General features: G+C 32.8%; 1 protein-coding gene across 1 annotated transcript in view; it reads right to left on the reverse strand.

Moving 5' to 3' along the window:
- The window catches only part of LPCAT1 (lysophosphatidylcholine acyltransferase 1), a 152,275-nt gene that overhangs the window by 67,769 nt on the left and 68,254 nt on the right, over window positions 1-16,252 (reverse strand). The window contains exons 4-5 of the mRNA XM_074205258.1: window positions 6,739-6,851; window positions 5,909-5,969 (exon numbers count right to left, since the gene is read on the reverse strand). Of these exons, the coding sequence (XP_074061359.1) occupies window positions 5,909-5,969; window positions 6,739-6,851 (174 nt within the window). The remainder of the gene's footprint in view (window positions 1-5,908; window positions 5,970-6,738; window positions 6,852-16,252) is intronic.

The following is a 16,252-nucleotide window of genomic DNA, read 5'->3' on the forward strand; positions in this document are numbered from 1 at the left end:
ATTCTTTCCAGTGTGGCTGGACTATATCATAGCTTTACCAACAATGCATTAGTATACCTGTTTTCTCACATCCCCTCCAGTATTTGTAATTTTTCTTTTCTGTCATTTTAGACAATATGATGAATATGAGTTGGTACCTCAGGGTTTAAATGTGTATTTCAAATTGGCAAAAATTGTAAGTTGATGGCACAAGCACATGAAATTTTACTACTATCAATTACAGTAATGTAAGGTCCTTTTTATGCTCTGGACTCCCAAATTCTTGTAGAGGTGTGTTGGACAGTAATGAATAATGGTATCCCTATTTATTGATATAATCTCTTCCTGTCCAACCAAAGCAACTGGTCACTGAATGTCATCAGTTATTTCCTCCTTTTAGACATCATATACATGGCACCTCCTGAAAAGTCTTCCTTAATATCACCTCCTTCAAAACACATTATTTTCCTCCTTTGAAAGCGTTCAAATAATTCACTCCTTATAAGAAGCTTAGACAAAGTAATTCCACCTAGATCCAGAAACACATTTATGTAACTCTTATTGTCATTAGTCTCTGACTTTATTATATATAAAAACAAAAAAGTAAAAAAAAAACAATCTCATTTGTCTATATGCATGACTTAGTATTTAAGATCATCCACATGTGATATGAGACTCATTAAGTCTTGATCAGAGTGGCATGTCAAAAGAATGACAGCAAAATTTTTTCCTTGTTCATATAATCCATCCCTCTGAATGAGAATTGTGGCCTCTGCTCAGGCTTGAAATTCTGGAAGGCAGAATTTCCTTTTGTCTTTTATGTCCATATATTGTTTTGATCCTGTCTCTCCAATCAAATAGTAAGCTCCTAAAAACAAGCTTTTACTTTCCTCTTTATTCCATTAAATATTGATACTGTCTTACACCAACAATATTACAAATTAAAATGTTTTCACAAAAGAGACATTCATAGTGAAGAAGCTTCTATGAAATTAAATGAATCTCTCTCTCTCTCTCTCTCTCTCTCTCTCTCTCTCTCTCTCTATATATATATATATATATATATATATATATATACACACACACACACACTTAGTGTTATTTCTGGGAACAAATTTGCCTCTTCCCTTTATCCCCATTTGAATGGTTGTCCATTTCAACTCTTTTGTTCTCCAACCCTGAGTCTAGAAGATTAAAATTTAAGGGAAAACTAACGATTCTTGGGGAGGTAGAGATTTCAAAAGCACTGTCTAAAACAATTTCAAATTCTATTATAAAATCAGACATATTAACTTGACAAGTGTGTAACTAGCAAAATTATACCTACAAAACATGTCACACTAACTGCCTCGACTGACTCCTTAATTTTAATGACCCACTAACATTGCCATAGGTGCAAACAATATATTCAGTCTCTCAATATTATTCTAATAAGCTCTTCCTTATGTCCAGATCCACGTATCCTTATATTATTTCTTTTTAGGTTGTTTTTATTTTTGCAAGGCAAATGGGGTTAAGTGGCTTGCCCAAGGCCACACAGCTAGGTAATTAAGTGTCTGAGACCGGATTTGAACCCAGGTACTCCTGACCCCAGGGCCAGTGCTTTATCCACTGCGCCACCTAGCTGCCCCCATGTCCTTATATTATTCATCATATCACCCAATCCACTGTTCTGGGCAGCATGGTATAGTGGAAAGAATCAGAACACTTGTGTGTGTGTGTGTGTGTGTGTGTGTGTGTGTGTGTGTGTGTGTGTTTTCTCTACATATATATACGTATATGTTATACCTGTGTATGAGTCACTTAGCCTCCCAGGACTTTAATTTTTAATAACCTGTAAAATGGAGGGAGTTAAACAAGATGAATTCTTATGGCCCCTTCCAGCATTTTTTCTTCTTTGCCTTCTGGATCCCTGCTTCATTTTCTTCTTTCTTATTCCTTCTCCTTTGGTGACTTCATTCACTCTGATATCTTTAGTAACCACCTCGAATTAGATGACACCCAAAGCTTTATCTCCTAGCCCAACTTCTTTTCTGAGCTCAAAACCCCACCTCTACAGTTGCTTCCACCTGAATGAACCACTGCCAAATCAAATTCAACACATTCCCAAAACAAGCTTAGCAATACCAAACTTGTTTCTTTCTAAAATATCACCATTTGTTAAATCTCTCATTTCTTAGTTTTTGAATTATCTTTGATTCTTCCTTTGAATCATTGCTCATATGGAATCAGCTGACAAATCTTATTGATTCCACTTCTATAATATCTCTGACAGTCATGGCTTACTTTTTGTTCTCAATGCTACCATTTCAGTGATTTTACCCATTAGACCACTGCTGTGGTCTTTTAATGGGTCTCCTTACTTCACCTCCTACTTTAATTCACGTTTCATGATATCACTCCTAGAATAGTATTCTTAAAAGTTATAGTCATGTCACATCTCTGCTCAGAAATATAACATGGGGCCCTACTGCCTCCCAAGTGAAGTTCAGATATCTTTGCCTAGCATTCAAAATTTCCTGCAGTCTTCATTTCATAAGAGAGACAGTGAAAAGGCACAGTGGTTAGAGTTGCTGAACCTGGAGTCAAAAAGAGCAGAGTTCAAAATGACTCAAGGGAAGTCACTTACCCCCTACCTGCTTCCATTTCCTCATTTGTAAAATGGAAATAATAATATCTACTTCATAGGGTTGTTGGGGGATAAATATGAGATAACATTTATGGTGTTTTGCAAAACAAAGCACCAATTAAATCCTAGTTACTATTATTAATCTATTATCCTCTATCTTTCAGTCAATCTGATCTATTGCCTAATCATATCACATACCACCTTTTCATTTTTATTTCTGCTCATTTTAAAAAGTCAACTGAAATTTACTTATTTCCCACAAAGAATTCCTTGATACCCCAACCCATTCAAATCTGTAACAACCTAATTTATTCAACAAGCATTTAGTAAACTTCTACTACATCTAGGGTTCTTTGTTAGATGATGGAAACATAGTCAAAAGTGAAACAGTTCCTGCCCTCAAGGATATTATTCTTCTACTTACATTCTACTCTAGGCTCTACTCTTAACTTTCTAGACTTTCTCAGAAACTTCTTCACAATTAAGTTTCACTATACCTCTGGATTTTTTTATTTTGTAAGTACCATCTGTCCCTTTAGCTCCTTCCTCTGATCAGTTGGTTTCTCCTTGGATCTCCCCTTTAAAGAGAACATCTAGGCTAGGCATTTCTTCTTTCCTCTCTGACCTGCATTCTTGAATGTGGATTTTATATACCATGCTCCTGCATTGGTACTTTATAAGAAAATATGAACAAATTAAAAATACTTTAAAATAAATCACTACAAAGTCAATGCTCTTGAATTTAGCTTACAACATAACAAAGCTTCTTAATCAACTGGCTTGTCTTCTTATTGACTTAAAATAGAATGTTACTTCATCCACATCCAGAGAAAAAAACTATAGATTCTGAATGCAGACCAAAGCATACTAGTTACATTTTTTAAAAATTTGCTCTATTTTTTTCTTTTCATAGTTTTTTCCCTTTTGTTATAATTCTTCTTTCAGAACATGACTAACATGGAATTATGCTCAATCTGACTGTACATGCATAGCTTATATTAGATTATTCACTGTCATAGGGAGGGGGCAGGGGAAGAAGAGAGGCAGAAAAATGTAGAAATCAAAATCCTACAAAAAATGAAAGTTGAAAACTATCTTTACATGAAATTGGAAGAAATAAGATTTAAATTTTAAAAAATAGAATGCTACTCGATTTTTAGTGGATGATGTTCAGAATTGCTTATAAAGACTCCACCACTTAAGTGATTTCTTTTTTGTCTTTGAATCCTCAGCATTTAGAAGGTGCTTCAATAAGTGCAATTAAGAACTTAGTGTTTGAATTGTCACAGACTCAGTATCTACACCCATCCCTAGGTTGCCTAAATTAAATTCATTAATAGCTGATATACTTAGAATTTTATTTAAAAAGAACTTTATATACATCATCACATTTGGGTCTCACAATAGCCCCATGAAGTAACAGTGAAAGGGTAGGTACTTGTATTTCATTAAGAAAAATCCTTGTGAAAGGTTGGATGACTTGCTCAGGGACACACAGCTAGCAAGCCTTTGAAGCAACTTTCATATCCAGATTTTCCTGACTCCGAGTCTAGAATGCTATCTATTTTACTCTACTGCAGCTAGAATAACAAAACACTAGATACTACCTTTATGTCCAACAAGGAATATAGACAACAAAAAGTTTTCCCTTCTCTTGCTCATATGCTGTAATTTTTTCTTCCTATAAGACTTTCTTTTAAAATCCAAACTTAACTTAAATTTTTTAAGTTACAAATATTCTATATATAGGTTTTACAACTAGGAATTTTTAAAAGATTATCTCAATTTCCTTTTTAGTTATTAATATCATAAGTATTACTTCTTCCTGTTTTTCCGCACATAACTAAATCAAAGCTTAACATATAGGTTATTACAAAATATTAGTTTCAGTGGTGCCCATAGGTCTTCTTTTTTTTCAGTAATTACAATTGCTTTGAATGTTTATTTAAATGCTTCTAGTAGCTTAATCCCAGACAGTTCAAGCAATAAATTTTAGCTAGTGTGGGCAATTAAAATTGTTTTGTGGACTAAGAGGGACCAGAGTGACATATTTTAAATTATTCATATTTGAGCAAAAGTAGATATAAATATGATAATAAGTAAACTATGAAGACCAGATGAAAGAAATATTTCTACTGTTTAGTGAACACTTAAAACACTACACTTCAATGATGTCAGTGAGACATACTTCTGTGGAAGTGATTTGTTCATAGACTAAACTAATTAGCTTGAAACAGTAGGCAAACTCTTCTTTCTTACAGCCACAAGAACATGAGACAAGTCTTTATGTGTAGTTATATTAGATTGAAATTTTAAAGATCATCTAATGCAAGCCTCTCATTTTATCAAAGAGAAAACTCAGGCCCTTAAGAAAATGATTTCTCTGTGATGAATGTGTGTGTGTGTGTGTATAAAATATGATATATGTGAGTGTTGTACTTGTCACTTCAGATATAAACATATATATATATATATAACATATATATATATATGCATGTGGTCTTTGTAAAACTATCTGCTTGTGATAATGTGCTACAATCAACTGTAAACAATTTAACTCAAAGGGTTTTATTTCTATGGTTCAGCATGAAAAATATTTAGAACGGTAAAGGCTTGTGGTTTACACATAACACTGGCTTTTAAAATGTCTTAATAATAATAGGTTGAATTTATAGTACAATGAGTTGTGTGGGTATCTAGTAAAAACTCAATGGAATCTTAATTCATATATAAATAGACTACTATTTATACAATGCTATGTCAAGTAATATTACATCATAGTAATTCATACTTCTTTACATTTTAGATCTAAAAGTGCTCTACTAATATCAAACAGTAAGTACTGAATTATGGATTAGTAAGACCAAATCAGAATCCTATTGCAAACACCAAGATCTAACTTTGATTTAAAAAATGACAAAAATAATATAGCTTTAAATAGGCTCTCTGCTCCATATAACTACAATAAAAAGAAATTTTAAAATTCAATAATCCTATATATACACACACAAACACAATCTTATCTTTCTCAGCTGTTTACACAAGATGCAATTCCTAAAACAAATTTTAACATGTAGTTCAATAGTAATAAGTAATTAGTAATATATCTAAGATGATTAAATAACTGTCATAATATATTTTCATTTATTAAATCATATTGTAAAATAATTCTTTTAAATTGTATAATATTTGATATAAAAAACCTAAAGAACATGATACTATAAGACCCAACATTTGAGAACAGATGCAATCTTTGCAAAAGAGAAAAACTACTATTTCAAAAAAGAAAGTAATGCCTACCAGGCTTGAAGGTAATGAGGCAGGTCCTGTTAGTACAAGTTCCTTCTGGGAATATCATTATCTTGGAATAAAAATTAAATTTTGTATTATAAAATATATACTTTAGAATATAATAAAATAATACTGATGAAGACTTTTCAAATTATTCCATCATCCAAACATTTTGCAACATTTTAATATGATCCAGTTAAAAGGAATAAAAAGGCACAATATAAATCCTAGTGCATGGATGTTCACACACGTTTATGCTAAATAACAGTATCATTAAAAGTTGCAACATCTCAACTAAGACAAACCTAAATGTAATTTTTCTTAAATTATATCAGTTTGTATTACCCTAGAAATTAAGCACAGAATCTAATTTCAAAACTGAAAATAACCTAAGGGTTTCAGTTAGCCATAACAAGAAAAAAATAAAGATGTTTGGAATCCATGTTACCATTGCAGAAGGTATGTATAGAACTCATCATCTAGAATTTTCTCAAAAAGCAGTTAACAAATTACACAAAAAACAAACAAAAAATAACCTGGCCACCAAATAATATTTTTGTCATAATAACTCACAAAACTCATTTATTAAGATGTAGAAAGGTTATGATCTGCCTCAGTAGAGGGAATACTCATGCTGCTAATATCAAAGAGCTGATTTGCTAAACTCTAATACAGATGCTTCTAAAATTTGTTCAATCCAAAAACATTGAATTGAAACCTATAGAACTGAAGTGGTTTCACAACTAACAGGTATCTATAAAGGAAATGCTGTTCACATTTCAATTTTAACACTTTTCAGGGACAATGTCCTTCAAAATATGAACAAAATGCTAGGTTACCTGTGGCCACTTGCCATTAGACTGTGCACGTCTTTTTATTTCTTCAACAGTTTTCCTTCGAGAATCCTGGTCAGATCGGGACACAAATACTGGTCGTATATATTTTATGAGAGCTGCAAAGAAGTTATATGAATTATGAAGAGCAATGTACCATTTGGGGAACTTATTGGAGATGGTGGATTACTTTGTCACTGATCTAAAAATTAAGAAAAATAAAAATTCTAAAAATTCATAGAGGATCACAAAAGAAACACATTCAATAAAGTGACTACAAATGGACTAAGACTGAAGAGTTAAGGAGATAAGAGTTAAATGTTTATGTTGGGCAGCTAGGTGGCGCAGTAGATAGAGCACCGGCCTTGGAGTCAGGAGTACCTGGGTTCAAATCCAACCTCAGACATTTAATAATTACCTAGCTGTGTGGCCTTGGGCAAGCCACTTAACCCCTTGCCTTGAAAAATCTAAAAAAAAAATTAAAAACAATGTTTATGTTGATGCTTGCCTATTGGGGCAGAGTAAAACAGAGATATAAATATCCTAAAATAAATATCCTAAAAGTGTGCATATTAGCAGCACTAAAAACATTCATTGTAATAAATTAATTATATATGAGCATTTTTAATTACTCATGAAAGGATAATTACAAGAATAAAATATACTGGAAGAATATTCCTAAGAGTAATCATCTACAGAGGGAAATACTGACAGTCATGAGTAGAAAGCTCATAGGAATACTTAGAAGTGAGCTTAAAAAAAGAACCAATAACAGCAGTGAAAATATTGTTACAAACCTCTGTGAGATCATAAAATATAATGACATTCCCATCATTTCAGTTTCTAAAATTGGAGAATATGATTTTTGAAAATCATTTAAAAGTTGTGAACTAACCAGTAGATTGCTATGTAGTGATTATCTATATTACAATCTTTATTTTAGATATATAGATATCTGTATTTTCTGTAACATTACGAAGATCAAGACTATTATAGACAGTATGAAAGAACAAGCAAATAGACATAATCTCTTATGTCTATAGTAGGAATCCATTTAAAAAAATCAATTTGTCACTGCCTATGTGTAAAGAACTATGCAAAATATTGTGGAGAGAAAAAGTTGTATAAAACAGTGCTCCTGAAGGCACCAGCAAGTAGAATAAAGCTCTTGAGGGGTGACATTGTTTTATCTTTCTCTGACACTGCCTCACATTTAGTGAATAAAATGTTTGTGGAAATGAATTCTTGTCTTACAGTTAAACAATTAATACGTGCTTATTAAGCATATGTTATATGTCAGAAACAGTACCAGATATTTTTATTTTAGGAAGGAACCACAAAAATGACTTAAATTATAAGTGAGTAACTAAAAATAATCTAATTTATTTAACAAGAGTATTACAAATATATTATTAAATAAACATACCATGCATCCTAAAATTGCAAATAATTTATTTTGAAAGAAAAAACAGGCCAATACATGTTTCTTCCCTAAATAGCTCAAAGTAGCTTTTCAGATACTTTGTCAAAATATTCAGTTTTCTTTAAATGTAAGTAATCTTATCCAGATGTTTAAGGGATTCACTAAATAACTGAAATAGGCACAGGTTTGGGAAAATGAACTTAATACTATATAAAGTATTAAACTTTGTGTTAACTTGTGTAAAGTGTTAAACATTTAAAAAATATTATCTCTTTTGATCCTCACAACAACTTTGTGAGTTGGGTGCTTTTATTATTCCCATTTTGCAGTTGAGGAAACTGAGGCAAACAGAAGTTAAAGTAACTTGCTTCAGGTCTCACAGGTAATGTCTGAGAATAGATTTTAAATCAGGTCTTCCTAACTGAAGACCCAATAATCTATCCAATGCACCGAGTGTCTTTACAAACTCTAATTAAAAGTTTTCCTAGGAAATTTACCCATCAACAACTTAGCCTAGAAGTTAGTATCATTTAGCTGTTTTAAAGTTTGCAAGATGTTCTATATGCATTATTTCCATCAAAATCCTGCAAGATAGTTATTTTTGCTCCCATTATAAAGAATTTTCCCAGAGTATGAAGCTAGAAAGTAGCATGAATGGAATTTGAACTCAACTCTTTCTAGCTGGCTATTTTGCAGTAAACAGAGTTCAAAGCTCTAAGTATAAATGAAACACATCCTAGCATAATAAAAGAACTGGCAGCTGTGATTTACTATTACTTACTGTTGAGAAATCATATAGAATGATGGAAGTGTTAGAAAACCAGGAATGGGCCAATGACTTAATTTTCTAAAAAGTGAATTCTGAGAATTACAGACCAAAAAATTTGAGGTCCACCACTCAGCAAAATTCTAAAATTTACTATTAAGCAAAATTCACTACCATTTAAGGAACAAAGTGATCATAGTAAGCGAAAGCATGACTTTAAAAATCATCACAAAAAACCCAACACTTTATTTTCTTTTGTAATGGAGTTATTAGACTGCCCCCAAATTCTAGCATGAGCTAGGATTCCATGCTTTCCAGACAATTACAGTATCAAAATTAAAGTGAGATAGAACAATATATCAGCTTTATCACTGCAAGAATGCAGGAGAGGAAACTTTAGTTTGATCAGAGTGAAGGTATATAAGGCTTATCAAAATTCACAGATGGCAAAGCTGGAAGAGATATAATACATAGGTGTCAAAACTGAAGTTCAAAAAGATTCAACAGGTTAGAAATTATGATTAGAACTGATATAAATGAAATTAAGCAATGGCAGGTGTGACCTGTTTCAGCCTGACTTTTCTGTAAGGTCCAACACTGTGACATGACTGGCATGCAATAGGTGCTCATCATTTTTTTTAGGTTTTTGCAAGGCAAATGGGGTTAAGTGGCTTGCCCAAGGCCACACAGCTAGGTAATTATTAAGTGTCTGAGACCAGATTTGAACCCAGGTACTCCTGACTCTAAGGCCGGTGCTTTATTCACTACGCCACCTAGCCACCCTTGCTTATCATTTTTCAAGTGAATGGCTGGCTTAAGGGAAATAAAACAATGATAGGATATCAGAAATAACCAGGGGTTTAGTTTACTATAAAATTAGTGAGTCATCAGTGGCACATCTGCCCCCAAACTCCAGCATAATCTAGAGCTTTCTATATAACCACATATTCAAATTATAATGATCTATATAGGAGTCTACCCTGAGGATACATAATAAACAGGGAAAACACACAATATAAGGATGTCTGGACAAAGAGGAAATGCTTAGTCTTGAGGAAAGAAAATTTGGAGGTAGTGTTATTGCTAAATTTAAATATATGAAATATTTTGTAAAACGATTGCATATGTGTAACCTATATTGGATTGCTGAGGTAGGGGAAATGGGATGAAGGGAGGGAACTTAAGAAAATCCACCACAGTGAATGTTAAGTGTTTTTTTACATGAAATTGGGGGAAAAGGAAAACATTATTTAAAAAATAAACATTATGTAAATGAAATAATACATTTATTCCATTCATCTAACAGAGAATCGAAATACAACCAATGAGTAAACATTTTAGGCAGATAAAATTGGATTCAAAAGAGTCTAGCAATTGGAGATATTCAAAAATAGAATAGGCTGCTGTATGAAAAGAATAAGTTCACATTACTGGAAATGATCAGAAAGAGAATAAATCTCCATTGGGGTGGGAAGTTAAACTTCAATTTCTCTTCATTATCTATGAGTCTATTATTGATGGTGAAGCTTTCCATATTAAATCCAACAAGATCTGTGATGTGTATTTTTCAGCACTTACTAAAGTTATGAATTATGATCTATTTTCAGAGAAAATTTATGACTTCATTCTGAATGACCATAATTATATTATTGTGCATGTCTTTCACATGGGTCAAAAAATGAACACATTTAATTCCATATAGTTAGGCCTCTTTAATATAGATAACAGTATTTAATAATAATACCTAGGGTTGCAGGTAATATTGACTTTTAATAATTGTCATTTTAAAATGGTTGGTGCTTTAGTTAACTTGAAGCCAGGAAGTCCCTAGTCAGAAGAAAAAAATGCTGTGTGTTGCCAAAATACTTGAGAAAAAAAAGTTTTAGAAATGACATTAAAGGAGACTTTTATTAATATCATTTGTACACTCAAAAGGCCATAAAGGAGGACAGGGGAATACTGGATACTTTAACCTTGACCATAACAAATATTTCCATGTGAGCTTTTCAGAATCAGTTTTAGATCTTTATATTTCTGAGGAAACTGAAATTTTGACTTCCTCTTCCTTCTCAAGGTCTTCCAAAGTCTTCTGAATTAGATTTTTTTAAATTACTGAGCTCAGGTCAATATAGCATCATGGGATTTAGAGCTAGAAGTGATTTTAGCAATCATCTAGTCCAATTTCTTCACTTTACTGGAAACCAAAGCCTAAAGATGTCAAATAGTTTGCCCAGGCAACAGAGGTAATAAATAGTATTCAAGTTAACATAAATTTTTTTCTATTTAGCTAAAGGTTAGCACAGTCTTTTAATTATTTAGTTGTTAAGATGCATTTTTCTAAAGTTTCTAAAAAAAATTCTATAGCTGGGGGCAGCTAGGTGGCACAGTGGATAAAGCACCGGCCCTGGAGTCAAGAGTACCTGGGTTCAAATCCGGTCTCAGACACTTAATAATTACCTAGCTGTGTGGCCTTGGGAAAGCCACTTAACCTCATTTGCCTTGCAAAAACCTAAAAAAAATTCTATAGCTGGATGACTTTGCGGAAGTCATTTATCCCTATTTAGGTCATGGTGAAAATAAGGTTCAGTGAAGTCACACTGTTATTATCTTCCTAACAGGACTGTAGTGAAGCTCAAATAATATAATGTATGTAAAACACTTTATAAACTGCAAAGCACCATGTTTTTTAAAAAAGTAAACTATTACATAATAGTTTGGTGCCTGGATTGAAAAGATACTAAATTGAATAGAATGCTGGACTTTGAGTTAAGAAAACTAAGTTTTAATTACTGGCTTTTCCTCTGACTCATCATATTATCTGGGGTAAATTTTTTAGTCTCTTTGGTCCATAGGGTCATCAATTATAGAATGAGTCAACTGCATAAGATGACCTTTAAGCTCTGACATTCTAATTTAAAAAGGTTGAATTTTTAATCATAATGATATGATCGACCACTAAGAAAAGGAAACATGAAAGAGTTTCAGGTATATGATGAAGTAAAGTCCTTAAATTCTAGAATGGGCAGCCTCAGAAAGACAATCCAGGGCATTGAATAAAAACCCTCTATTAAGCAGAAAATTCCATTAGTCAGAAAAGTGAATCTTTGAATAACATCAGTTAACTTTAAGATATGATGACAATTTGATCAAAGAATTCCACATTTTTAAGTGTATCTTTTCTGAGTGCTTCAAAACCATCAATACTTAATAAAACTTGTTCAGAAGGTAATGAAATTTATTGTTTCCCTTATTTCTCTCTTTCTTTTCTTCGTTCCTTTTTCTTTCTTTCTTTTTTCCCTAATGTGCATTTCTTGCTTTCCCACCATCAATCCACCTCTTCTTACCTCATGCATTGCTCTTCCTACTTACTCTTCATTTTACAATTTTACTGGCTGTAAAATAGTCAATTTTGGCATTGAACAAACTTGATCTCCATCTTGAATCCTAATTGTCTTGAACTGTTTTGAATTAAGAACTTTAATAGCACTGAAATCAGAATGACAAGCAATTAAACAGTGTCTCCACTATCCATCTGAACCAATCTCAAGACTGGACTGTTCATGACTGATATTTTTCTGAGTAGTGGAAAGAAACAACAAAGAGAGCTCATAAGATTCATAATATTTTATAGAATTCTATGAAACAAGATAACAGCTCTGTATTTTTCCTCTTTGATCACTATTTATGTAGTATATTTAAAAACTTGGGTCAAAAATACAGTCAAAATGCTATCAAACTACTTTTTGTGAGTGGGAAATCACCACTCCATTTGGAAATAGGATTTGAAAGTTCATTTTTATGAACTATAAAGTTCATTGAATTTTTAAAGTTGAATCAAAAAAATCTCATTAATGAGACAGGATTATTACTACCATTGTGCTATTGATCAATATATACACTAAGAACTGAATAGCAAAGAGAGTGATAGATCTCTAAAGAATCTTAAAAGCATTTCTTTTTAGCAACATAAAAAGGAAAGCCAATACAGAGATGAAGAAAGCCAAGTCATTAAAAACATTTTCACTTGTGTTCATATCTTTTTTTTCCCACCCCCTAGATATTTGAAGTTTCTATCCTTCAATTTGTTTCATCAAATGGTTCAGGTTTTTAAGATTTGCAGTTTAACAGGTGACAAAATAACCTTTAGAAAACATCTTTATCTCATATATTTTTTGAAAAGAAAATGCAAGAAAAAAGAAAAAAGAGAAAAGGAAATGCATTAGTAAAATTAAATTGTCTGTGGGAAAAAAAACAATCTGTTTAATCCTATACCTTCCTCAAAGTTGGATAACTTGAAGGCCATAAAAATTAATTCGCTAAATTGAAAGACTTTCTTATGTTATTTGTAATGTAGTGATAAAAGCACAGTATTTAAAGTCAGAAGACTTAACACTTGGGTAACCTTGGATATGTCACTTAACCTTTCTAGGTCTTAATTTTCTTACTTACAAAAATGAAGAGTTTGGGCAAGATGAACTTAAAGATATCTCTCATGTCTATTGACCTATTGACCTAAATTATCTCTAAAATAAAACTATAAGAAATTGTAACATGCATTCATTTATAGACCCTAGAATTGAAACTAAGTAAGACTTTGGATGGGTGATATAAAATGACATGTACAAATTGTGTCTTTTTAGCCTGGGTTGACTGGTATGGTAGAAGGACTATAATAAATAGTAAGACTTAACAGCTGACTGAATATAGACAGTGAGGGAAAAGAGAAAACCAAGGATGTTACTGGAGGATTGGAAGAATGATGGTGCCCTGAATAAAAACAGGGAATTTGGAAAAAAGAAATGATGAATTCCATTTTGGAAATATGAAATTATAAATGCTGATGGGACATTTGGGCTAAGCAGGCAGCTGTTATGTTAAGGTTAGAGTGCAAGGGAGGGATTAGGATAGACTATATAGATTTAAGGGTTATAGACACATGAGACAGATAAAATGATAGTCACCTGAAACAGTTTTTTAACAGCTCTCAATAAAATGTCCTTTATTCACTTTACATTACTTTCCCCACTAACTGACTCATAGCAAAAGAAAGAAAAATTGTAGGTGAAGATTATTTTTGCATGGTCACTTCATTATATTCTTCAAAAAAAAATCTTTAAAATTCCTGTTATTTTTTTTTCCAAATTTAAACAGCAGTCAGATACTTAGAAGGTAAGAATTTGGGTCAGTATAATTCTGACCATCAATCTGCTACTTAGAAGTTTCTCCAGCAAAAGTGAAAATACTCCAAAACTGTAGACTTATTTTGTTTCCAGTGCTTTTTTAACATATTTTTTATTTTCAATACATATAAAGATAGTTTATGACATTCTTTTTTTTAGATTTTCAGTTATAGATTTTTCTCTTTCCTTCCTCATCTTCCCAAGCAATCTGATAAGGTAATATACTGTACATTAGTTTTAGTCATTTTGCTAATACAAAATGAAGAAAAACCTGTGAAACAGTTGAAAAACCTTTGCATTTGAAGTCTAAATAATCTGAATTCAAATCTGAATATTGATACTTATTACAGTTTGTTCTTTAAGAAAGGATCTCAGTTTTAATTTCCCATACTATATAGTTCTAAATTTTATGACTGGTGTTTTATGTTTGAGTCAAATTGCTTTCAGGTAGATACTCATTAAAATAATTGTTTCAGGGTCTTTTTTTTTTAAACTGAAAATTAATTCCAAAATACACCTTTCCCCCCTTTAAGCCATTCCTTTTTTTTAAATTTATTTTTTAGGGGCTGTTTTTTGGCAAGGCAATGGGGTTAAGTCACACAAATAAGTAATAGATGTCTGAGATCACATTTGAACTCAGATCCTCCTGACTCCAGGGCTGGTACTACATCTACATCACCTAGTTGCCCTTGAAAAATAATTCTGTAATATACATAAACACATGAATAGAATACTATGAGAATTTGGAGTCTGGCAGTAAAAAATATTAGTAGTAAGACCACTTATACAAATATATAACAGCTTTGTGATTTCATTACCATAGGGAATTTCACCAACAAAATAACATATCTAGAAGTTCACAGGTGGAGCCATGATGGACACGTGAAGGCAGCATTTTCCAGGAACTCCTTCCCCCCCCCAAAACTCCAAAAGTCAACAAATTATGACTCTAGCCAAAACTTAGAGGGGCAGAACCCACAGAAAGACTGAGTGATACATTTTTCCAGTCCAAGGTAACTTAGAAGTTCCATGGGAAAGGTGTGTTTCACCAGGACGGGGGGGGGGGGGGGGGGGTTGGAAAAAAGTCGTGGCTGAAGCACAGCACAGCACAGAGATCACTGGCAACAGCTTGAAGAGGCGGTGAGAGAATTTGCTAAACCAGAATGAATGTGGAGTAAGGAGCACCAGCCACAGAATCTGCAGTGAGAATCTGGAGAAAGTAGCCTGCACCCCCAATGACAGTAAGGGGGTCAGGGAAGACTGCAGAAATTTCTCTGCTCTCCCTTGGGGTAGGACTCTGCTGTTTGCCTACACTCAGATCCAGGTTGCAGTTTGGGCTTCCATACTAGCCAAGCAGGATCCCTCCTTACAGCTCCAGGGCAGAGGGAAGTGAGGTGGTCATCTACATATCAAAGCACAGGCAAGAGAGCATAAGACCTTGGAGGAATAAAGGTCCCAGTGGAGTGCCCCCCCCCCCAAAAAAAAAACCCCAAAGCTTGGAAGTGTTGTCTTGGGCTGAGGAAATGGCAAAACAACAGAAAAAGAAGAATCCGACTATAGAGAATTACTTTAGTCTTATGGAAGATCAAAACACATACTCAGATGATGACAAAATCGAAGCTTCTGTATCCAAAACAGATTATGGATGAGCTCAAAAAAGAATTTGAAAAGCAATTAAGGGAGGTGGAGGAAAAATTGGGAGGAGAAATGAGAGCAATATAGAAAAATCATGAAAACCAAATCAACAGCTTGGTGAAAGATATACAAAAAAAAATACTGAAGAAAATAATGTTAAAAACCAGTTTAGACCTATTGGAAAAAAAAGCAAAACAAAAGGTAAAGGAGGAGGAGAAGAATGCCTTTAAAAGTAAGGCATTGGAAGTTGGAAAAGGAGATAAAAAAGTTTTCTGAAGAAAATAACTTCTTCAAATGCAAAATAGAACTAAAGGCAGCTGATAACTTTGCAAGAAATCAGGAAGAAATAAAACGCTTCCAAAAAAAGTCAAAAATTAGGAGAAAATGAGAACTATCTCATTGGAAGAACAATCAATCTCTAAAACAGATCCAGAATAATTTTAAAATTATTGGGCTACTGAAAGCCATGATCAGAAAAAGAGTCTAGACTTCATTTTTCAAGAAATAATACAGCAA

Source organism: Macrotis lagotis, chromosome X, assembly GCF_037893015.1.
Source record: "Macrotis lagotis isolate mMagLag1 chromosome X, bilby.v1.9.chrom.fasta, whole genome shotgun sequence".
Taxonomy (NCBI): domain Eukaryota; kingdom Metazoa; phylum Chordata; class Mammalia; order Peramelemorphia; family Peramelidae; genus Macrotis; species Macrotis lagotis.